Source organism: Mustela erminea, chromosome 1, assembly GCF_009829155.1.
Source record: "Mustela erminea isolate mMusErm1 chromosome 1, mMusErm1.Pri, whole genome shotgun sequence".
Taxonomy (NCBI): domain Eukaryota; kingdom Metazoa; phylum Chordata; class Mammalia; order Carnivora; family Mustelidae; genus Mustela; species Mustela erminea.
Window position 1 is genome coordinate 72800110 of NC_045614.1, and position 23742 is coordinate 72823851.

At 47.4% G+C, this 23742-nt stretch overlaps 1 protein-coding gene across 1 annotated transcript in view; it reads right to left on the bottom strand.

Annotated features, from left to right (window-relative positions):
• Positions 1-2667: 2667 nt before the first annotated feature.
• Positions 2668-23742, bottom strand: part of GPD1L (glycerol-3-phosphate dehydrogenase 1 like) — a 62087-nt gene continuing 41012 nt past the window's right edge. The window contains exons 5-8 of the mRNA XM_032320654.1: positions 22196-22308; positions 11958-12191; positions 11351-11457; positions 2668-5568 (exon numbers count right to left, since the gene is read on the bottom strand). Coding sequence (XP_032176545.1) covers positions 5472-5568; positions 11351-11457; positions 11958-12191; positions 22196-22308 — 551 coding nt within the window. The 3' untranslated portion in view covers positions 2668-5471. The remainder of the gene's footprint in view (positions 5569-11350; positions 11458-11957; positions 12192-22195; positions 22309-23742) is intronic.

Sequence of the window (23742 nt, forward strand, 5' to 3'; positions counted from 1 at the left end):
AGAGTGTGCAACTCTTGATCTCCACTCTGTGGGTTCAAGACCCACACTGGGTGTAGAGATTACTTAAAAATAGTCTTCTAAAAATCAACAGATAAAATGAAAATTCTAGCAGGGCACAACAGAAACTAGTTAACAGTGGCTAGTTGGGAAACGGACCATAGACTTTATTTTTGTACGAGTGACTGTGATAGCCATTCAAAAATATTTTAAAGTAAGCAAGCAGGAGTATAAATCCTGGACCTTCCTGGCATTAATTCTGGATAAAGAGGGACCATTATGTACACAAAGTCTGGACTGAACTAGTTAGTTCTGGGGAGGAGAGGAACCAATATAGCCACAGGCTTACCCACCCACATTCCACAGCCTCTTGGTCCAAACTGAAGATGCCCAAGAGGATACTAACCATGATGCTGTAATGACAGGTGGATATTCTCCCACATCTCTTGGTATTTCTGCATGCCCCAGCCCTTAACTACTAACATCTTTTTTAAGCATCTTCGGTTAAGTTTTGCTAGTGCTGTTAACAACAGCTCCCAGCTCTTGGGGGTGTAAATGACAGTTGAGTTTTTATTTTTGTACCTATTACAGTACAATGTGGACCGAGGGGTGTGTGTGGTGGTGGGGGGGGAGGGATATGCTCTACCCAGTCCTGTAGGAATCCAGGCTGAAAGAGGATCCATCCACTATCTTCGACAGATAGCTTCCAAGTCATTCTGGAAATTGATAATCCAATCAGCATACCCAAGAGCAAAGAATCCAACAAGTGCCATTTCTTTCTTGCCTGTGCATGGCCAGACCGCCTCACCTAACTGTTGGGTTGCAGAGAAATACAATTTAACTGTGTATCTCACACACACACAAAAAAACATTAATTTGATGAACATGCAGAATGGCATCTGTCACAAGCAGCTATTAATAGGATCATGTGGGTTTTCTCCTTGAATGTTGGTAAGCTTTCCTGCTTTTCACTGACCATTGCAAGTAATCCTGTGAGCTAGACTGCATACCATTCCCACTCGCCCCATTACAAACCTCCCCTCCAAACCAAGGGTAACATGGCTTGCTTCCGTAACTTGAGTCACTTATTTTTTAAGATTTCTTTATTTGAGGGGCACCTGGGTGGCTCAGGGGGTTGAGTCTCTGCCTTTGGCTCAGGGATCAAGCCCCACATGGGCCTTCTGCTCAGCAGGGAGCCTGCTTCCTCCCCCCTTCCTCTCCGCCTACTTGTGATCTCTGTTTAAAAAAAAAAAAAAAAAAAAAGATTTGAGAGAGAACATGAGTGGGGGGAGGGGCAGAGGGAGACAGACTCCCCAGGATCCCAAGATCATGACTGAGCCAAAATCGAGTTAGCCACTCAACTGAGCGAGCCCCCCAGGCACCCCAAGGGTGCATTTATCTTTTCAAATTAGTGTTTTCATTTTGGGGGGTAAATACCCAGTAAGGAAATTACTGGAACATATGGTAACTCTAATTTTAGTGTTCTGAGGAAACTCTGTATTCCTTAAAAGCCATTCACAGTGACTGTACCAACTTACATTCCCACCAAAACTGCATCAGGATTCCCTGTTCTCGGCACCCTGGCCAGCCCTTGTTTGTATTTTCTGAACTTTAAAAGGCATGTTCAGTGAGACCTTATTCATAGGCGGCCTGTGCAGCGTGGATCCAGAGTGCGTCTCTGCACTGGTTTTTTGTTTGCTTCTGCCAGTTCTTTACTGGCATTACTAGGCCATGGTCTTTTTCTTTGCTTTTTGCTTGTGATCTCCTGGATATCAAAATTCAAACCCAAAACCTGTTTGTGGCGTTGGACTCAAAATTACAAGTTTTTAGCAGAGACCTTTTTCTCCACCTGGAACCCATTCCTTGGTTGTGCTTATCCATGGGTTTTCTTGGCGCATTTCTTCCCCTGCAGGTTCTAGTTCTAGCATTAACCTTTCCAGCCCAAACCCTCAGACAATGGAGAGTACTCCCACTCACTCTTGGAAGCCAGAGAGCTACCCTGGGGCTTTACAGATCTGGTTGTCAATCCCTAATTATTTCAGCCTCCAGGGGATTTCCTTCACATTCTTTTGAGATCAGCCTAGCATATAAAAGGGATGCTGGTTGTGTCTTCCTAGCTCTTCTAGGTATTTGAGGTGGTGGTGGTGTGGATTTCAAACTTACTACTCCAGGGATTGCCTGGGTGACTCGGTGGGTTAGACCTCTGCCTTCGGCTCAGGTCATGATCCCAGGGTCCTGGGATCCAGTAGTGAGCAGGGATCCTTGCTCATCAGGGAGTCTGCTTCTCCTGCTCCTTGTGCTCTCCTTTCCTGGGCAAGGAAAGGAAGAGAAAAAAAAAAAAGAAAGAAAGGAGGGAGGGAGGGAGGAAGGAAAGAAAGAAGGAAGGAAGGAAAGATAAACAAAAGATAAAGATAAAATTCCTCCATTGTGTGGCTGGAACTGGAAGGCCGGATCCTACGATTATGATTATATAAAAATACCACCAAGCCATGGGAAGGAATGCAAACGAATGGAAATAGATGTGCTTGAGGAGTGGGATTAGAGAGGAAACCTTCTTTTAAAAATTACTTTTCTATTACTGTTAATGCAACACAATTCAGGCAAAAAAGCAGCTGACCTAGATAAATAAAGCTCTTAACTAAGCCAGAAAAAAAGAGCCAGCAGCACAGGTTTGGGGCATTAGAGGTTTATTAAATCAAGATTTTAAATTATATCCATCTACAGTCTGTAAACAGATAAGTACACATGTGAGTAAAAGGCTCTTAGATTGGAAGTGGTGGAAAAACGAAAGATCCCTTCGTACACAGGCACCTCATCACTCTGTGGGCCAATGCCATGGGGCCAGGTTTTAAGAGTTAAATGAAAGACCAGTTGTTTAGCTCAACTCCACCTGCTAGGATGGATGTCAAGACAGATACTTGTTCCACATTATAGTAGGCTGGATTATAGCAAGGCAACAGTGAAGTTTTTACATTCACAGATTGGCTGAACTAGTACAAATTAAGCTTTTCCTCTAGATGTCTCCCTCCCTTTTACCATAATTAGTAAGAAATAAGAATTAAAATCAAACGATGGACCACAGGTGGTTACAAAAATAGATAACTCAGAGAGTAATAAATATCTACAGTCAGCAGAGCACAAACTCATAAAATTTGCCATTTTCCATTAATGTGCAGAATATCATAAGTTACGTTCAAGAGGTACAGTCGGCAGACTTCAGATCAGCAAGAGAACACTCATGAAGAAAAAACAAGTAGGAAACCTAGAGCAGGAAGCTGAATGCAGATGAGATCGTATGTAAAACAAAATCCTAATTCCTCACATCTAGTTACCCTACTTAATAGACACAATTAGCTTACAGCCCTTTAAGTATCTTAAAAAGTAACACTTTATTATCTATGTACAAATTTTTAAAAAGATTAATCATGAGATAAGCAAAAATTGATTAACTTAAGAGTGGCATGAAAGATCAGTGAAATTTGTAGATTTTGTGTGCTTTCATAGACTTCAGTGTATGAGGATTTAAATTACCCCCGTATGTTCTGGATTGAGTTTTTAAAATTCCCACAAAAATCTTTTCTATAATCATTTCAGGAATAGAAGGAAAAAAAAGTCCCAACTGGAAAACTAAAAAAAAAAAAAAAAGTCAAAATCTCACAAAGTGACTGAAAATCCATTAATATGTAAGTGACATTCATACGTTCCCTTACCACTTTCCAAGTGCTATGTAAGATAACTATAATGCTATCCTGAAATCAATCTCATTTAAGAAGATACAGTAATTCCCATTCTAATTGTAGAATTAAAAGCACTTATTCGACATAATGTGCGTTTCAGCGAGGCTGACCTCCACTTGGTTGTACTTGACCGTGTCACCTTAAAGCTTCATCGAAGATTCATTGCAGGCCTGAACTGTGAAAGTTCAGAGCTAACAATGCCACAGGTGGGTAGTCATTCATCCTCACTTCTGCGAGGAGTGAAGGGTATACCTGGGCCGTCCTCAGGTCACCACGGCCTAGAACAGTGTTCCTTTAAAGACTCGGCAAGATTCTCAAAGAAACCTTGGTCGTCTACAGTGTTTGGAACTTGCCAGATAGTTCTACGGACATACTAACACACATTCTAAGCCTTCAAGAGGGCTGTGCAGAGGCAGCTTTTTCCAAATGGACTTGATCTTGCCGGAGAACACCCCGACCACCATGGGATCCCAGGACACTCATGTCCTATGGGACATGGTTTGAGAAATGCCAATCTGAGCAGACTTTCTGAAGTCGTGGTTCTCAAGTTGTAGTGACCATCAGAAACACATGGAAGGCATACGGAAGTATAGACAGATACCTCACCCCAGTTGAGAAGCCTGGGATGGGACCTGGAAACCTGCATTTCTGAGACTCTAAGGGAAGCTGACGGAGTGAGGACGACACTAAGCGGCAGCCGTCTCGACAACGGCCCACGCCAGTCTCAGTGGCACGAAGCCCTGTTCGAGTCTCAGGAAAGGCTGCACATGGCATCTCCCATGACCCATCGGATCATGGGAGATCGGATCAGCGTGGTGATGCCTGAGGTCTGGGCACCGCGGTAGGGTGGAGAACACTGGACTTCACTCTCAGCTCTCCCCCTACTTGCCAGGTGACCAGGTACCATGACTGCAACTCGAAAGAGGAATCATGGGAGTCCCATCTCAGTGGATCTGTGAGGCTCAGAGGAAATGTTTGCACAAAAGGACTACCCAAGAAAAAGCATCACACAAGGGTCATTAATCAGTAGAATGTGTCAGTCACAGCAGGAAAAGCCTAGATGCGTTTTCTGCCTTCTGCCACTGCTGAGCCTCTATACGAAAGCACATTCTGGCAGCAAATGAGAAAAGAGGCTAAAAATGCAGAAAACTGCGAAGAGGAAGATACATAAGTGGATCACCCAATTAAAAATCTCTAATTGTTAAAAAAAAAGATCAACCCACAATCAAAGTAGTTAATTATGCTGGCTTTGAGATAGAGTTTAAGTTACAGTATGTTGATCTTTGAACACACTCACTCCTCCGTTCTACCATGGAAATGCTGGTTCAGTTTTAACTTCAAGAGAATGAGGAAAAAATAAAATCCCTTCACTCAAATGCATATGAATTGGACGTAAAAAATTTAGCTGAGATCATTCCCATCTTCTAAGCTATCATGGTGGGAAAATTCAGAAAGTAATTTTTTTAAAAAGGACCTTTAATTTTGGTTCATAGAAATATCCACAGCATGAGAAATGAACACAGACTCACACATTCATACATGTGTCTATTTGATGCCTACCACATCTCAGCCAGTGAACTGCATCTTGCAATTCAAAAATGAACTGGTAAAAATTCATCCTCACCCATGATGGGATTATGGTCAAGCAAACGTCATGTTGCCCAGTCCCAGTTTCCATCTGACCGAAAAAGACTGATCAGAAAGCAACACGTTCCCCACAACGCTGCACCATCCACTTTAGACGTGCTCTGGGTGGCTCTGGAGACAGGACAACATCTCTTGAACGGGTTTGCCTTCATAGCAGATCTGATACACTGCCGTAAACAACGGGAACCTGGTTGGGAGGAAATGTGAACAAAGGCAAGTTGAGCCATCTGGTTTACCTCACAGAACAAATGAGCCTTCCTCTCCTCCCTAACAGATTACAGATGCGTGTGCTACTTTGGACAACAAAGTGAACGCCATCTATTATATTCCTCTATCATTTGGTGGGCAGAGAGCCTCTGCACGGTGGTTGTAAGATGTTGCTATGACCCAGACCATCCTCTGCCTACTTGTTTGGTGTAGACAACCTCCAAACAAGTCCCACGGTAATCCTTGCAGGGCCATCTGCGGCCATTCACATGAAGAGCTGTAGCTCCGGCTCTTGGGCAAGTCTGGAATGAGTCCAAGCTTCTGTCAATAATTTAAGAGACTGGAGAATAAAAAATTGCAAGGAGGTATCGTTCTCCCTTCTCCAAAAGGGATCATCCAAGGATAAAGAATGAGGCGGCCCACGTATCACCATAAATAGTTCCAGTCTGGAACATTCCTCCAAGAATCAACGTGGGCACCCACAATTAGCAAAGCACTGATCTCAAGATGGAAGCTGGGTTTATTTTGCCTTTTCTTCCAGGCTGTGAACATGGATATAAACAAAAAGTTTGAAATGGCTGAGGGTACAAAGGTGTGGGCCAATAATCCACCGTGAGAAAGGACAGCATTATCCCAGGGTCCAGCTGGCTCAGCAAGTATTTTAAACAGCAGGTATCACTATGGAAATAACAAAGTTAATTTCAATCAGGCTTCTAAACACACACACACGCGCGCGCGCGACAAGATCAATAGAGTCTTAAAGGCCATTCTGAAAATTAACTAGCTGGAATCCTATAATGACAACTTAACTTACGAATGGCAAACAGCCCTGTTAGGTCATATGTCTATCACTGTGGGTTTTATAAGGTACAGAATGTTTTGGGGTTTTTTGTTTTTGTTTTTGTTTTTGAGTCAGGTAGGCAGTCAAATCCACAGTCTGTCTGCTCTGGGCAATTTTCAATTGGGCATGACATGTTGTGTTAAAGCCTATTGTATGAAGTGACTTACAGGTAACCTGCAGAGTAGAACACTTGTCATGTGAGAAGTGTGCAGTTAAGTGACAGTTTATACACACAGCCACAAGACAGCCCCTAGGTCCTAGGAAGCTCTTGGGAGGTCAGGGCCCCAAGTGTTTTATTCACTTCTGCATCCTTGGGACCTGGCACAGTGCACAGATTGAGAGCAGGTGCTCAGCGAATACTGTTGAATGAACACTGGGAATGGGAGTTAGAGCCCACAGATTTTAGCCCCTTCATCTTTCCATGGCTTAGTTTTCCTGATCCCATGATCAGAACAATTTGTGTCTTCCCAGAGCAGGGTGGCAGGTGATGAAGGGCCACCCGAAGCTGTTCCCAAATCCCTTCACTCTTTACCAACACTGCAAACGGCCTAACGCTCCATTTCCCAGCCTTACTTTCTCCTAGAATTAGCCAAGGAAGCAAATTCTAGAGAGTAAGACCCAATACTTCTGCTGCAGAAAATAGTCTTCTCCTTGAGAGGCCCTGGAAGAAAATTCTGCTTCCCCAGACTGCACCTGCTCCATGTCACTGAGTGAAGCTGTGTATGTGATGCATGGAGCTGCTGCAGCCATCTTGAGGTTTTGAGGGAAGACTGACAGGATTACTGAGAGGCACTGCATCAACACCAATAATGTCCACCTCCAGAATCCTTGTTTCATGAAAAAAATAACCCTACTGTTTGAGGCTTTTTAAACTGGGCATTGCTCTTGCAGCCAGAAATGCTCCCAACTTTCAAAGTGTGTAGATGGGATGCTAACAAGAGATTTGGAGTATGTGTGTGTGTATGGGGGGCGGAAATCTTATGGACAAGTTACTTGTTGATTTTTCACAACCACCCTGTGAGATGGGTAACACTATCCCCATTTCATAGATAAGGAAACTGAGGCACAGTTTCTAACTCTGAAGCCAAGATTCAAGCACTAGCCTATACTGCCCATCTAAGTGTTATTTTCTATAACATAAAATGCCGTAAGGCCAGTTAGATCAGTTTGGGAAACTCTCTAAATGAGGTTAGAGGTGAAAGGAGGGTGAAAGACAATTATTTCATTGAAAAATATTGGCATGAGCCAGTCAATTAGCCATCCCACTAATGGACACCGAGGACTTCAGATGTGTCAGTCTTCAACCTGGGGCAGGATGTGGAGTATTATCAGCAAGGTCCCAGCCCTCAGGAAGGTTACAACACGGTTCTGGGCTGAGGAGTGCCCCCAGATCCCAATTCATCCAATGAAGTCCTAACCCCCAGGATTGTATGTATTTGGACCAAGGGCCCTTAAAAAGGTAATTACGTTAAAAGGGGTTCATAAAGTGTGGGCCCCAAACCAATATGGCTGGCGTCCTTATGAGGCAAGGAGATTAGGACTCACACAGAACAGAGGAAGACCACATGAAGACCCAGGGGAAAGACGGCCATTAACAAGCCAAGAAGAGAGCCTCACGAGAAGGCACGTGCTGACCCTTTGATCTTAGCCTCCCAGACTCTAGAACTGTGAGAAGGAAATTTCTGCCGTGTAAGCCTCTTGGTCTGTGGTATTTTGTTGTGGTTGCCCCGGCGAACGGATGCAAACACCCGATACTCACACATGCCCCTAAAGAGGCATGCACAAGGAAATGTAATAAAGCAAATTTCCGAACAGCAGAGAAGCCCAGACGACGTGCCTATCTATTAGGAGGAGACTGTTTAAATAAACTGTGGTTCTCCCACACTGTGAAATGTTCTGCAGCCATTATGTGAGAGATCTGCTGGTGCAGTTGTGGCACATTCTTCAGACCCTATCCTCCAACAAAGGAAAGCAGAGCGGATCGTGGAGCACAGCACCCATCCCCTAAATGGAGGGATATGCTAAAAACTCAGAAAACTGCCTGCACTGAAGGTGGGGCTCCAGAGTTCACTTTTCACTGGGTGCCTTTTACTAAGATTCGAATTTCTTTTTTTTCAAACAGGAGCCATGTGCCCCTCTCCCCCCACGCCTGCCCAAATCTGGCAGACTTTAAGTAAATTGCACATTTACGTAAGAAGCCCACAGCTCCTGAGCAGCAGGATGCTCTATACCTGGGGTTCGCAAGCCACAGCTTAAGAAGCCAACCTGGCCTGTGGTCTGTTCTGTGCTGCCTGCAAGCTAAGGGCAATTCTTGTATGTTTCAAGGGCCATATAAGGGAGAAAAAAAAAAAAAGAATATACACCAGAGAGTTGTATGTGGGCTGCAAAGACGAAATATTTATTATGCAGTTCTTTACAGAAGTTTGCCGACCACTCCTGTAAACAGGATGTTCAAAGCTGGGAGAGTTATCTGCGTCTGGAGGAGGTGGATGAAGGGGGGTCTGAGGACAGACCCAGTCACCTCAAGGGTGGTCAGGGCTGACACGCCTATTAAGGGGGCCATCTAGGCAGGCCAAACAGCAGGAGGGCAGACATGCACAAAAGCCTCTGAGAAGAGGGTACTGGGGCAAAGGGAGGTCTGCTTCAGCTGAAGGAGGGGTTGTAGGGCGTCCCAGGACAGTGACAGAAAGTTCCTCACAGAACTGAGAGGCACTATCCCACATGCCAACCTAAGGACCCATTCCGGATGAGCAGGAGTGAATCAGAAGAGTCGAGGTAGAAGGCAATCATCAGGTGTGCTGGTTTGATTTGGTGGGTAGAGAAAAAACTAGGGCACAGATAAAAATATGACCTGACCCAGACCACATAGCTAGGAAGCCCCCAGGTGGCTGGAACATTGCCCTCCGGTTCACTGCGCTTTCCATGGCCATGGGGGCGGGGTGGGAAGAGAGGAGATCGGAGTATTGGGGTGACAAAGGGAAAAAGAGCAAGGGAGAATGGCAGAACTTGGCTAAGCAGCTCTAGGAGGTGAGTGCAGGGGGAGAGCCCCCCAGAACTCTGCGCCTCAGCCTGTGGGAAGTGAGGTGTTCCCTCCAACCCGGCAGTGACCTCATTAAGCACAGGCACAGCCTGTTCCATTTCTAATCAAGAGAAAGAAAATGGGACGTAACGGAGGAGGGGCATCTGCTCAGAGCCGAGGTTCACCTGCTTGATTACACCTGCTTTTCTAAAACAGGCACAGGTACTGATTCCAGAACACCAGTTCCAATCCATAGCCTCCCCAAGTTCCACGATGGAGACAGACTTGTCCATTATCAAATACGCCCCATGGCAGCAGACAGATGGCACTTGAAAACCGTGATTAGGAGATCATCAGCATCCACAAACACCCAAATGTTTTCTTAAGACTTTAGAAAACTGATAAATATTTAAGGTTCAGTCAAGTCGCCCCACCACAGACAAGCACTCCACTGTTTGCCCTTAAGTATGGAAGGAACACCAGGCCCATCAGAGGTGTTTTCCTTTTAGCCACAATTTACAGGTAATTCTCCTCCTCTGGAGGCCTGTTTATGCCTTCCATCTCTGCCTGGCTGGTTTTGAAAGCTGTTTCAGAAAAATAAAGTGCAAATTAAAGAAGGAAGACGAATGTCCTGTCCTCCTTCCTTTTCAACTTTCTATAGGGAACTCGACAGCTCACCAGTGTGTACTCGTGCAGAGGAGAGGAGAGCTGGGTGTAGGGGAGGTAAAGGTGGGTGGTCCGGACCAGCAGACATCTGGACTGAGCCGAAGAGGAGGAAGGAGACACACCAGAGAACCAGCAGCCACGTCTCTAACCATCACTGGCTCAGGGGGAAGTGTGCGCCCTGGACTGACCACACCTGGCAGCGTCCATGCAGCCGCCCAGCCCCCTCCTCTCCCAGGCAAGCAAACCTCTCCCTCCCTCCTGAAAAGAGTTGGATACGCAGAATATGCTGCGCAGGCAGTTACTAGATGGTGTCGCCGGCCTCGTGGTTATGGAAGGCGGCTCAGCAAAAAATAAGCAAGATAAAGGGCCACAGGGCAGCTGCAGAGAGGCTGGGGGCTTGGCGGGGCGACAGGGTTTACTCCCTCAATCGGGCAGTTGATCAGGCTGTCCCAGGCCCACCTTTAGCAAATGACCATCCCGGAAGGGCAGTGGAGGCTAGAGGCACCCGTTCATCCACGGGACACAGACACTGCCAAGTTCCTGGGCAAACCTGAACGCAGGTCGCTTCTAGCGGGAGCATTCTGGGCTACCTTGCACGTTTCTTCTTTTCTGAACTGTCTGACCTTTTATTAACAAGACTGTATCTTTTTTATAACAAAACAACAAGATCATCTTCTGTTCTGAGTTCAAGACTTATGACATGCAGTTCTTACCGAACACCCTGCAGGATAAACCAGAACCTCAACCTTCGTGTTTTGTAACCTGCTTTACAAGACTAAGTTCTTCTTGGGGAACCTGGGTGGCTCAGTCAGTTAAGTGTCCAACTCTTGGTTTCAGCTCAGGTCCTGATCTCAGGGTGGTGGGATTGAGCCCTGTGTCAGGCTCTGCACTGGGCATGGGGCCCACTTAAGATTCTTTCTCTCCCCCTTCCCTGCCCCCCCCATTCCCCTACCCCCTGCGAGCTCTCGTAAGTGTGTGTGCTTTCTCTCTCAAAAAAAAGGGGAACTGAGTTCCTCTCCCTGAAGCTGAGGTTGGTTCTGTGTCAACACTCATTTTCAGGGCAGGAAGAGGTTTCCTGCCACAGATGTTCACATCACACAAAGGCGGAACTATCTGAGCGGAGTTCTGCACACAGCTGTGCCCAAGTGCACTGACTGGGACGGTGGTCATGAGGGAAGCAGGAGGTGGCTGCCCTCTGGTCCCAGGGACAGCAGGGGCGGGGCAGGGGGGACTTACTTGTCAACCAGCCCCTTCTGTTTCAGGATCCGGTATACTTCAGCGGATGTCTGCGGTCCTTGGAGCTTCTGTCCGTTCAGCATCTCCTTCTCCAATTCTTCGATGGTCTTAAAATCAAGCAGAAATCGCTACTGTAAAGACTAGAGAGTCTGGTGCCTGGGTGGTGCAGTCAGTTCTGTGTCTGGCTCTTGGTTCCGGCTCCGGTCATGATCTCCAGGTCATGAGATGGAGCCCCCATGTTGGGCTCCGTGCCGAGGGCAGAGTGTGCTTGCCTTTCTCCCCCCACCCCACCATGCACACATGTGCACGTGCTCTCTCCGTCTCACAAATAAGTAAGTCTTCAGGAAAAAAAAGACCAGAGAATCTCTTATTTCAAGAGGAGCACTGCAGAGGGGAGCTGGCATCCTCCCTCCGCACAAGCCATGGAGAGACATGCAAGCTGAAGCACTCAGGCAAAGGTACTTTAAAGCCAAAGCAGCCTAGTGGCAGTGGGATACGCCCAGCAAACGACAAACGCCTGCCTCTGCCTCCAGGGGACCGCAGCTCACCCCAGCCCAGGGGTCTCAGTGAGGGTGCACGTGCCAGGGGAGGACAAGCCAGGGGCTACCTTCCCGGTTTTGGCAAACGCCTCAGCCACCCTGCGGTTCCGGCCTCCGTAGCAGGTGGTGATGAGGTCAGCCACGCCACAGCTCTCCAGGAAGGTGGCCGTGGACACCTGGCCCTTGCAGAAGATCCTGGCGAAGGCGATCATTTCCATGAGCCCCAGGCGGATGACGGCAGCTTTGGTGTTGTCCCCGCTGTGGAGGCCGTCACAGAACCCGGCTCCCACTGCTACAATGTTCTGTGAAGGAGACAGGGAAGCCCCAGGACACCTGTCACATGCCTGCCACAGATCTAGGCTGCCAGAAGGTGGGGGAGAGCGGGGGGGGGGACACACAGGGCTACCTGGCCCACCCTCAGAAGGCTCCACCGGTTCCCACGCAGCCCCAGCTTCTACCCTTGCGCCCTGATGGCCAGAGGCAAAGAAGGCACCAGGCTTCAACGCTCCTGTTTATAGGACCAAGGGTCTGGGGTTAGCAGGAAGCAGGTCTGGGGTTAGCAGGAAGCAGGAGCTGGGGAGCATCAGCCAGAGGATTAAAATGGCTGGCTGAAGGCTCTGCTAGATACTGTTTGGACAAACTGCCTTTTTTTTCCCCCCCCTTAAACCGAATGCCTGATTAAATTATACCATTCACATGGAAACGTATGCAGGTCCTAAGTGTACGGCTTGGTGATCGTACTCACAACGTACTCACAATGGAACACACCCTTGGAACCAGCACCCTGACTGAGAAACAGAACGTAACCAGTGCCCCAGACGCTGTCTCTCACCCCTCCCAGTCCCCACCCTCACCAAGGTACTCACAACCCAGATTTGCTTCACCTGTCTTTCCATTCGAGCCATGAACAGGCTCGTATGCAATCCTATGTCCATCTTTTTCTCAATTCAACATCGTGTTTGTGAGGTTGAGCTGTATTTCTACCTAGAGCACCTTTATTTTCACTGCTGCATTCGTTTTTAAATTTTATCTTACTGAAACAATTAACTAACATATAGTGTGGTATTGGTTTCAGAGGTAGAGTTCAGGGACCCATGAGTTGTGCAGCACACCCCACGCTCAGGGCATATGAATACACCACCATTTTTTCCAGTTGTTCTGCGGATTGGCAAGGGGATAGTTCCTGTCTGAGGCTACCGCAAATGCTGCTGCTGGGGCCAGGCCGGTGCGTGGCTCTGCGTGACCACAGGCAGTCATTTCTGTTGGGGGTGTGCCTGGGAGTGGAGTTGCTGGGTCAGTCGTCTACAAATGTGCTGCTCAAGCTTCAGCCTTTTGTTTCACTGAATTATCCCTATATAAGCATTCCCAGTCCCCGAGCTCCCACTCTCACGTGGCCCTCTGCCACGCACAAGGCAGGTAAGACTGAGACCTGCCTCTTCAGAAGCTGACAATCTGGTTTGGGGATCAGCACATTAAGGGTGAACTGCCTGTTTCTGTGAATGTCCTAGAGGCCAGGCGTCCCCTGCTTGTTTGCACACCATCTGTGGCTGCCTGGGTGCCTTTTTTTTTTTTTTTTTTTTTTTTTAAGATTTTTATTTTTTTGACAGAGAGAGAGAGGGATCACAAGTATGCAGAGAGGCAGGTGGCGGGGGTTGGGGGGAGCAGGCTCCCCACTGAGCAGGGATCCCAATGTGGGGCTTGATCCCAAGACTCTGGGATCATGACCTAAGGCAAAGGCAGAGGCTTTAACCCACTGAGCCACCCAGGTGACCTTGCCTGGGTGCTCCTAACAGAAGATTTCACTACTTGCTACAGACACAGACCATATGGGCCACAGAGCCCACAGTGTTTCCTACGCAGCCCTCTCAGAGAAAGTTTGTCAACCTCTGACCTAACAGGAAAATAAAACGGATGCACGTACCTCTAACCTGGGCGGAAAGTGGTAACCCGCAAGAGGCGCTAAAAATCTGATTGTCATTTCAACCTATGTGTACCAAAGCATGCCCTGCGGGCTGTGGGCCAGAGAACAGTGCCGGGGGACTTGGGGGCTGAGGGTGCCCCCAGGGAGGCGCTGCCAAGACAGAATGGGACACAGAGCTTGTCCCCAATGAGCTGATGAAGAGAGCTGGCATATAATGAACAACGAAGTGCATCCAGGACGAGAGCGTGTGGAGTGGTGGGAGGAGCCACAAGCTTCATTTCAAAGCAGGGAAGGCTGCACTGGGGTGGGGGCCTCTCAACGGGGCCTCACAGCCTGTGTAAAACCAAACCACCATATATGACAAGTCGTATCTGCCATGTGCCCACTCAGTAAGGACTTCGGTCAAGTCGCCAGGTTCCTAGCCCTGTCCACGTTACTAGCTCCTGCACTGAGCACACACACTCGATGCCAGGGAAAATACAAGTATTTTCCCTTTGTCTAACCACACTAGCATTTTTCCATACTACTTGATGACTACTTAGGAATTTGTGCCTGGAGGGATCTTAAAATATGAAGCTAACTGGTAATGAACAGGAAATGAAATAAGCACATCTTTTCCTTCCCCCCCCCCCAAAAAGTGTTTTTTTATTAATGAAAGAGCATCTCTCAAAACATCAGGCCTATAAAATTTGAGGGAGGAGGTTAGAAGCAGAACAAACCGGGGAGAAAAAAATGTCTTTTCTGGTTGATATGCCATTTCTAATAAAATACATCAAACCCAGTATTGATGTGGCCAGGCTCACCCCGAGAAACAGAGTGGCCATCTGAGCACAGCTATCACTCGCCAGGAGACCAAAGACACAAAGCCACTGCAGATGAAAACGGAAAAAAAAAAAACAATGCCAAACCACTGAGCCCTGCTGAAGCTTTTGTCTACTTCCAATACACCAATAAAACAGCACCCTTCCTTCCAAGTTTCGAGGGCAGAATGAAGAGGGCTAGAACAGGGGAGAGGGGTGGAGGGGCCCACAGTCTATCTTGTTCTCTTCCTCGGGAATAATCCCAGGGCTTACTCTGGATGCTGGCTAGTCTTCTAGTGGCTACCGACATGGAAAGGGAAGAATAAAAAAAATTCTTTAAAAAATGATCAGAAAGCTGGCATGAGCACATGCAGATTTTAGATGAATTCCTTCTCCTTCTGTGCTCTAGAGGGTCTCCTCATGAGGTTATGAGCTGTTCTAGCAGACCAACAAAGCAGCTTTCAGGTGGATCACTCTCTCCCCCCTACAAAGGCTGGACTCCAGGGAGACCCCACTTCCCACAGCTATGGGTAGAGCTGACGAGGAACTGGGTCTTTTGCATTCAGAGCCCGAGACGGCCCATCTGGCCTATGTTTTCCTATGGTACTAACTTCTGTCTGTACCCGCAAAAGCCTCCCAGCTCCTTCCTGCCCACACAAGCAATGGACACTGTGGGTTTCATCAGCCACCGACAGCATCCGTCTTTCCCTCTCCAAGTACCTGCTGTGTGTGCTCAGTGACACAGGAAGCAGGCAGCTCCCGGGCTGGCACACTCTTAGGCTCCAGCAGCCTCCCATGAAGAGAGGAAAGGGGAGAGGCCGCAGGAAAGGAGCCAAGATGTGGAGGGGTGAAACAATCCCCTAACCTTCCAGGCAGAGCACAATGCAAAGATGAGGGGAGATGGCAGAACACCCAAGGGCTGGCTCCAAACAGACCCAGACACCCCTCCTGGCAGAAAAGCCAGACTAAGGAAACCAGGGGAGACACTAGAAGCACAAGCTCGGAAACCCAGATGGCCTCCAGCCTCTGGTTCTCACTTCATCTCACTGCTGTGTGACCTTGGGAGAATGACTCCACCTCTCTGAGCATTCTGTGCCTTGGGGATAAAATTCAGGGCTTGGACAGACTCTTTCAAGGCCCTTCAGGTGGTGACATTCCTCCAGGAAAGCTGGTGCAGCTGTGGGCCTGCTCACAGCTGGTAAGTGGGACAACTCCAAGGCAACAAAGAGATACCTGGGCACGGGGGTACTTAGCACAGAGGCCATGAGGCCAATTGTTGGATGAGCCTGCTGAATGGCTAAACTGAAGTTACCATGGCAACATGCCAAGGCCTAGGATCCAAAGGGTGAGACTGTTGAAATGACTCTCTGCTGTCTCCTGGACCATCCCGTGCCCCCTTCACCACAACGTAACCCATTCTGGAGGTTACTTGACCAACCAACCTCAGTGCGTGTCTACGGACTGAAATGAGAGATACGACTTCCTTCCTTCCAACAAGGGGCTCCTAGACACAGAGGAGAGAGAGGGATTATTTATGAATGCCTATGGAGCGCCCACCATGCACATGGTCTCCTCTAGATTCTCCTGACAGCCCTGGCTCGTGTGTCCCTTGCCTCCTGGCCCGCTTACAAAGGTTCCGTGGCTTACTGAGAACACCTTGCTGGTTAGTGACGCCGTCCCAGGACCTAGATCCCTGGGCCCACTCTGTTCCCCGCGCCTTGCCCCTTCCATGGTACAGCAAACTTGGCCCAGCCACTCCCAGACACCACAGGGTCGGAGACCTTCCTGAACCCTCTGCAATCAGATGTCAAAGGGGAGTGCCTCTCTGGCCTGCATGTGGGCTTGGGAGGTATAAAGGGTAGGGTTAGGAGAAGAACCGATTGGTGGGGGAGGGGGATAATAAAAATGACAGTTGACCTTCTTGAACCGCTCTAAGTGCTTCCAGTATTATTAACTGGTTTAATCTTCACAACATTCTTACAAGGCAGGCACAGTGATTCTGCTCAGGGAGAGGGGAGGAAACTCCCACACACAGGGTTAAGTAGCTGGTCCAAGGTCACACAGTGGGACCTTTAGCACCAGGCTGCCTGGCTCCAGAGTTCGGGGGGAGGGGGGCAGAGGGGAAGGTCATCACAGGGTGGTGCTCTAGGTCAGTGAATGAAAGGCACAGAGGGGCCACCTCAGATTTGAGGTAAGAACTTCCTAACAGGAAGAGCTGACCTCACCCAACCAAAGGACTTGGAGGTGAAGGAGTGAGCTCTCAGTCACTGGAAGCATCCAAGCAGGAGCTGTGTGGACGAGCCCTGAGCTGCAGACCAATGCTTCTGACCTTTCAGTTACTGCTCTCAGAGCAAAGACAGATGAGGGTGCCCAAGGCCTGGGACCACAGCAGCTCTTCTGGCCCTTCTGTGACCCCCTCACCAAAGGGCACACAGATGAGGACTACCTCAGTTTCCCCTAGATGGCTGACCTCCCCACGGTGGGGGCGGGGGTGTTAGAGAGGAGCAGGAAGCCACTGCAGGATAAATGCCTGCCTTCCGAGGGGACCCTGGGCACTGATCCAGTTTAATTGCCTTATGATGGATCTTGAAACCCTCTCTCTCTCCCTCTACCACTTATCACTGTCAAAAGAAAAATAAACACACTGAGCCAGTCAGATCGCGTTTGAATAGCATCCGAGCAGATGTCCTCTGAGATCGCTCAGCTGTGAAAGTTATCATTATCCACTGTGCATTTAAATCTGCTTTAAACTATTCTGGAGCTAAAAATACCATGATTTTCAGAAGACAGACATGCTTAAGCCCTTCCCCATTTCCTGGGTTATGGCAATACTCAGAGGCAATCATTCGCCTTCAAGTGCCGTCTTTGCAATTCTGAAAGTCTGTCCTTGCAATTCTGAACCCGGGCGGGTTGGATAGGACGCCACTCCTTCCACTCCTAGCTTCCAGAAAGAACGCAGAAGTCGAGAAGCCTCCCGGTGCAGGGTCCAGGCTACCTGTGCCTTAGGCAAACACTCTCACCACGTGGGAGGCAGGGCTCCAGTGAAACCCAGGCATTAGTCCCTACTGCCTGTACAGGCAGCACACCATCTGATTCTACCCAAGGCCAGCTCCCAGGGCTGTGGGCCTAAGGGAGAACTCTGACTGTAGAGTGTAGGCTGACCCTGGGCCAGGCACTGTCAGAGCTTACAGATCAGGCTGATGTTCAAGCCCACACTGAGCTCACCAGGCTGGGCACCCTACAGCAGTGATGTCCAACAGAAGTTTCTGCAATGATGTAAATGTTTTCTGTCTGCTCATCCAACAGAGTCAGTAGCCACGGAGACACCCCAAAGACTCATGTGGCAACCGAGTCTTTGAAATGGGGGGACTGTGGCTCCAAAACGGAACTCTTGATTTTTTTTTAAGTTTTAATTAATTTGGATGTAAATGTAATTGGCCACATATGCCTAGTGGAATCCAGCAGTGTGGCCCTGGCTAGACACTAGGCCTGAGGCTGTGCTTCACCACGGGATTTATCTCAGCCAAAGCACTGGGAGAAACTTAGAAGCACAGGGAATGTCCTGTGGCTGTTATCCCCCATTCTACTCTCCTCCTCTTGAGTCAGACAGTCCCTGACTTTCACACAAGTGTATGGCTAACCAAGAGAGAAAAAAAAAAACAAAAAAAAACAAAACCATTTCCCAACATCTCTTGCAGCTAGGTACCGTTACAGGATTAAGTACTGCCCACTGAGATGAAGCCGATCATTACCATTGTGACTCTCCAGAACCTGCCTTAAAGGACATGCCCTTGGGACGCCTGGGCGGCTCAGTTGGTTGGACGACTGCCTTCGGCTCAGGTCATGATCCTGGATTCCCGGGATCGAGTCCCGCATCAGGCTCCCAGCTCCACGGGGAGTCTGCTTCTCTCTCTGACCTTCTCCTCGCTCATGCTCTCTCACTGTCTCTCTCTCAAATAAATAAATAAAATATTAAAAAAAAAAAAAAAGGACATGCCCTTTATCTTTTTTTCTTTTCTTTTCTTTTTTATCTTCCTTTATCACGTGCCCTTTATCCTTTCTTTTTTTCCACCCTACTGACTGGAAGGCAGACATGATGACTACAACTCTCATCGCCATTTTGGAACATGAGGATAAGCACCTACCCTTGTGAGCAGGAAGGACTGGGTCCCTGAGATTCTGTGGAATGGAGCTATCACATGGATTCAGGACTTTTATATAAGAAAGAAATTAAGTTCTACTGTGTTCAGCCACTATTATTTTGGGTCACTGTTAATGAAACCTAATCCCGATAAAGCATCTGTTAAAAATTTTAACACAAGTTGAGCTGTACAGTTATGATTTTTGTGCTTTGCTCTGAGGACTGCCACTTAAAATTTACATTAAAACAAACAAAAATACACCTTCAACGAAAGAAGCCACATGCAGAAGAGTATACACTGGACAACTCCATTATGAAAGTTCTAGAAAATGCCAACTCCAGTGTACAAAGGCAGATCAGTGGCTGCCTGGCTGGGATAGGAACTGAAAAGGGACATATGGAATCCCTTAAGGATGATGGAATTGTTCTGTATTATGGAGGTGATTTTCAGGGTATATGCACACAGCTGTTAAACCCCACTATATTAAGGGACACCTGGGTGGCTCAGTTGGTTGGGCATCTGCCTTCAGCTCAGGTCATGATCCCAGGGTCCTGGGATTCTGGGATTAAGTCTAGCATCTGCCTCCTTGCTCAGTGGGGAGGCCTGCTTCTCCCTCTGCCTGCCACTTCCCTGCTTGTACTCTCTCTCTCTGACAAACAGATAAATGAAATTTTTGGAACAAAACAAGAAACCCCACTCTACTAGGCACTTTAAATGGATGCAGTTTAATGTATGTCATTTAGGATTAAATAAAGTTGTATTTAAAAAAGATATTCCCTTACTGGAGATTAACAGAGGTCAGGGGTAAAGGAGATTCTGAAGGCAGTAAAACGCACTACAGCAAAATGATTTTGCATAAAGTTTTTACATTTTCTTTTTGGTTTTATCCTTGTAGTGAGCTGTTTGCTTTTTTTTTTTTGGTAATTCAAATGCCCTCATGGTTTTGAGCACCAAAAGGAGAGTGTACATTTCTTTGATTCCTAGAATGGAGATTACCAAAGACTGTTAATTTAAGGCGAAAGAGTAAAATATGTCCAACTATTTGAATAGTTAAGATCCAGTTTTCTGTTTTTAAAAAGGGGCCATATACATACCTATACTCGCTAAAAAGACTGCAATGGTATAGGAAAAAATAAAAACAACCAGTGGTGATCTTAGGATGTATGGAGTCTTGGTGACTTTAACTTTCTTTGCATCCTTTGTTTTGTGAAACACAATGAATGTGCACTACTTTTATAATCAGAAAAAAATAACAAACTATTATGTAATAAAAGAGACGACGTCCCATTCGTCCTTGGTTGGCAGCCTCTGACAAGCGAGGACTTCATTTTATTCAACTGGACACAAACCAAAATAGTTGGGCTGTACACAGGAACCAAAGAACACCAAACTAAGATTCTCGGAACCCGCCTTCACACTCCAACTGTGCCAGTATTTGCTACATTCGGTGATTTAATCTCTCTGGATCTCTGTTTCCCTATCTGTATGATGGAATGGTTAGACTCAAGTTACTGCCAAAAATGCTAGTTTCTCAGTTTTCAAAAATCCCAGCTCTGATGCAAGCCGACAGGCAGGATGGTAACTGATCCTGTTTCAAAGGATAGCCAGAGGAAGGATGATAAATGGTCCTCAACCCCCATCTGTCTCTGCCCCCCACCACCACGCCCCCCATGAACCAGGCTCTGCTCTGGTAACAGGATCCACTTAAAGGTCTCCTGCCAACAAAAATGAAAAGCCAATCTACGTTCAGACACAAAACCATCATAAGGTCCCATTAGCTGGAGCTTTTCCAGAACTCTCCATCTAGAATCTCTCTTGTCCCCCAAGCCCCCTTTGTTGTGGGCAGGATCTCACAAGCTTCCCCATCCACCACCAGAAATATCCAGTCACTTAACCACTGTTTTGGACCAACACAGGCTGGTGCTGAGCAATTAGGCATTCATGATGCCCCTGCTGTCAGGTGGTTATTAGCTTAATGAAGGACTATTAAAAACACATGAAAATCTCAACCTAAAAAAAAAAAGAAAGAAAGAAAAGAAAAACCACACAAAGCAGCCAAAGCCAGTGTCCTAACTGTGTATGCAGCCTGCCCAGAGCGTGAAAAATGCCCCCCACAAACTTTCAGAAACAGGGCCGTGTGCTGCCCCCAAGGGAGCCTGAGCCTTTCACTGACTCTCCTTCATAAAATCCTCGTTGTACAGGCACACGTGACCACACAAACATGAGATAGGAATTCCACGAAGTGGTTTTAAACTCTGACGAGAAAAAAAGGACGTATGTACAATCGAAAGAAAGAGCAGGAAGGCATTCGTTGGATTCCCGTCTTCTCAGCATACTTTCTATCTCCGCAATTTTTACCTGACAAAGACTAAACCCAAGCCAGATTGCCCGACTTCCTTCCTGAGGTGCTCAAATTCCTGAAAAGCAGCTTTCCTACAAAAGACAAGACTCGAAAGTGCCTCAAAGCAGGGTATTCATTCACACTGAGGCTTTTTTTTTTTTTTTTTTGAGAAGGCAGCTGATTCCACTGGGAAAAGGATCAGAAGTGCAGCCCAGCTCCCACTGGCTGTTTCCCAGCATCAGAGAGGGCCCCACCACCAAGACTTCCACAGGTCGAATGGAACAGGTCAGGCGCCCACGTGGAAACGCTTCCCTCTAACCTCCCAAGTCGCTGGCCTCAAGAAGCTGCTTCTTTCATTGGCCCATTTCCCTTTGCGGACAAAGATAAAACTATCCTTAGTGCAGCCTTTGTCAGCAGACTACTTTCCCTTTAGAAAGAACCAATCAGGGGCACCTGGGTGGCTCAGTGGGTTAAAGCCTCTGCCTTCGGCTCAGGTCATGATCCCAGGGTTCTGGGATCGAGCCCCACATCGGGCTCTCTGCTCAGCAGGGAGCCTGCTTCCTCCTCTCTCTCTCTGTCTGCCTCTCCAGCTACTTGTGATCTCTGTCTGTTAAATAAATAAAAATCTTAAAAAAAAAAAAAAAAAGAAAGAACCAATCAAGCCATCGAACTGAAGGAGTAGTGTAATTCAGAGAGAGGTAAGTCCCTTCCCCACTCAAAGACAGTGTGTAAGAGAAATGTATGAATTCACAGGGGGAAAAAAACACCCAACAATGCTTCACTCCCCTGAAAACTCTACAATCAAGGTACTCTCCGAGCTTTTTAAATATTAATGCTGCCAATTTTCCAAAAGACAAAACACCACACTCCACACCACCACCCCCCAATTTACAAATGAAAGCCAAGTGGAGTGGAAGAGGAAGTCCAACCACCCAGGACAGGCAGGGGTAAAACAGGAAGTGATAAACAAGGCTCTCAATTCACTATTCTTCCCTCAAGTAGGCACACAGAACACAGAGCCCACTTTTCAGGATTAGATTTGATAATGCACCGCGGCTGATTAGCTCCTCTCCTTGAGCAGAAATAACAAGGCCGACTTTACCTTAAGAGCACCACAGAGTTCGACAGTGTCTGCGTCGTCTACCACAGTAATTCGAAAATTTGGAGTCTGCAGAAGTTCTTTGAAGAGAAGGCCGTTCTCCATTATTTTGCTGCCTGTTGACAGGTTAGGAAAAAAGGGAGTTAGTAAGTATGCCTACTCTTACAGTTTCGAGTGTTTTCCGTATTACCATAAGTAATGTATATTCATCACAGAAAATGCAGAAAATTCAGGAGTAGAAATAGAAAACAAAAATATTCCGTAATTCTACCACAGATGATCATTAGCAATTTGGCACGCATCTTTAACCTACTCAAATATGAATATACATAGTTCTTCTCAGAACTGGGAACTAACATTTCATAATCTGCTTTTCCCCATTTTGCGGCACAAGTAATGTTCAGTGACATTTGCTACATCATTTTAAATATCTGCTTTGTGTTTCACTGTGTATGTGTGTTCTGTTCTACCTAAGTATCTTTTCTATGTTTAACACCTAAAACTGTTGCCAACTTTCTGCTACCATCAACATTCATGAAGGCAACGTCCATGGTTTACATCTGTAATAGATTCCCGTTCAAAACCACCCCCTGTCCTTTCCCCTGGGAAAGAGCGCATTCCCTTCCACTCATGTTAGGCTCGATCCCATGAAGTGCTTGGACTCAAAGCAAATGGGGCATATTTCCCTACCCCTTAACCTTGGACTCGGTCATGTGCTTTGGTCAACAGGACAGGAGCAGACATGACGCGGGGATTTTCCCAGCCCACTCATGCAGAGGTGGGGCTGGTGTCCTTCTACCTCTGCCTTCAATGTGTCCCGAACATTCCCCGGCTCCCCCTTTGGGCCAGGCAGGAAGATGAGACACACAAGGACGGAGCCACCCAGCCCAGCAGCCCTGGCTGAGAGCATCCTGTCCCCAGAGGACCACAGGTGTTAGCTGTGCCTACTTCGTGTGCACTGCACTTCTGTGATCCATACTTAGCATCACTATGGCAGTAGAGAACTGACACAAACATCAATAGCTACGTTCATGGACCCATGGACCGAAAGACTAGACGGAAGGAAATGCATTCAAAGAGTACTGCTACCTTCTGTCCCCTGGGGCGGCACCTGGAATGGGATGGAGGCTCTGGAGTTTTTCCTTTGTCTCGTTTTGTTTTGTTTAGGGATTTGGGATTAAAACTAAAACACAAATAGAACTTTACACATAAAGCCTGGTGTGAAACACTCTGATCCACGAGGGTGCAAGGGTGGGGCTCGGCTCTGGAAACCAGAGTATTAACCTTCCCAGCCACATCTAGTCTCCCAAGTCAAGTGGCCACACAAATGGCAGAAGGCTTACTGAGGGCTACGGTACTGGGGCTCTGCCTGCCTCCAGGTTCCCAAGCTTGTTCCCACATGTGTCTCTGCGCATTACAATCACCTGGGGATCTTTAACCCCGCCACATCCCCGGCCGATTAAATCAGTCTCCCGTGGTGGAACCCGCATCAGTGGCTTTTCGTGCTCCCCAGCTGACTCCCGAGGACAAGCTTGCAAACTGATTTCACC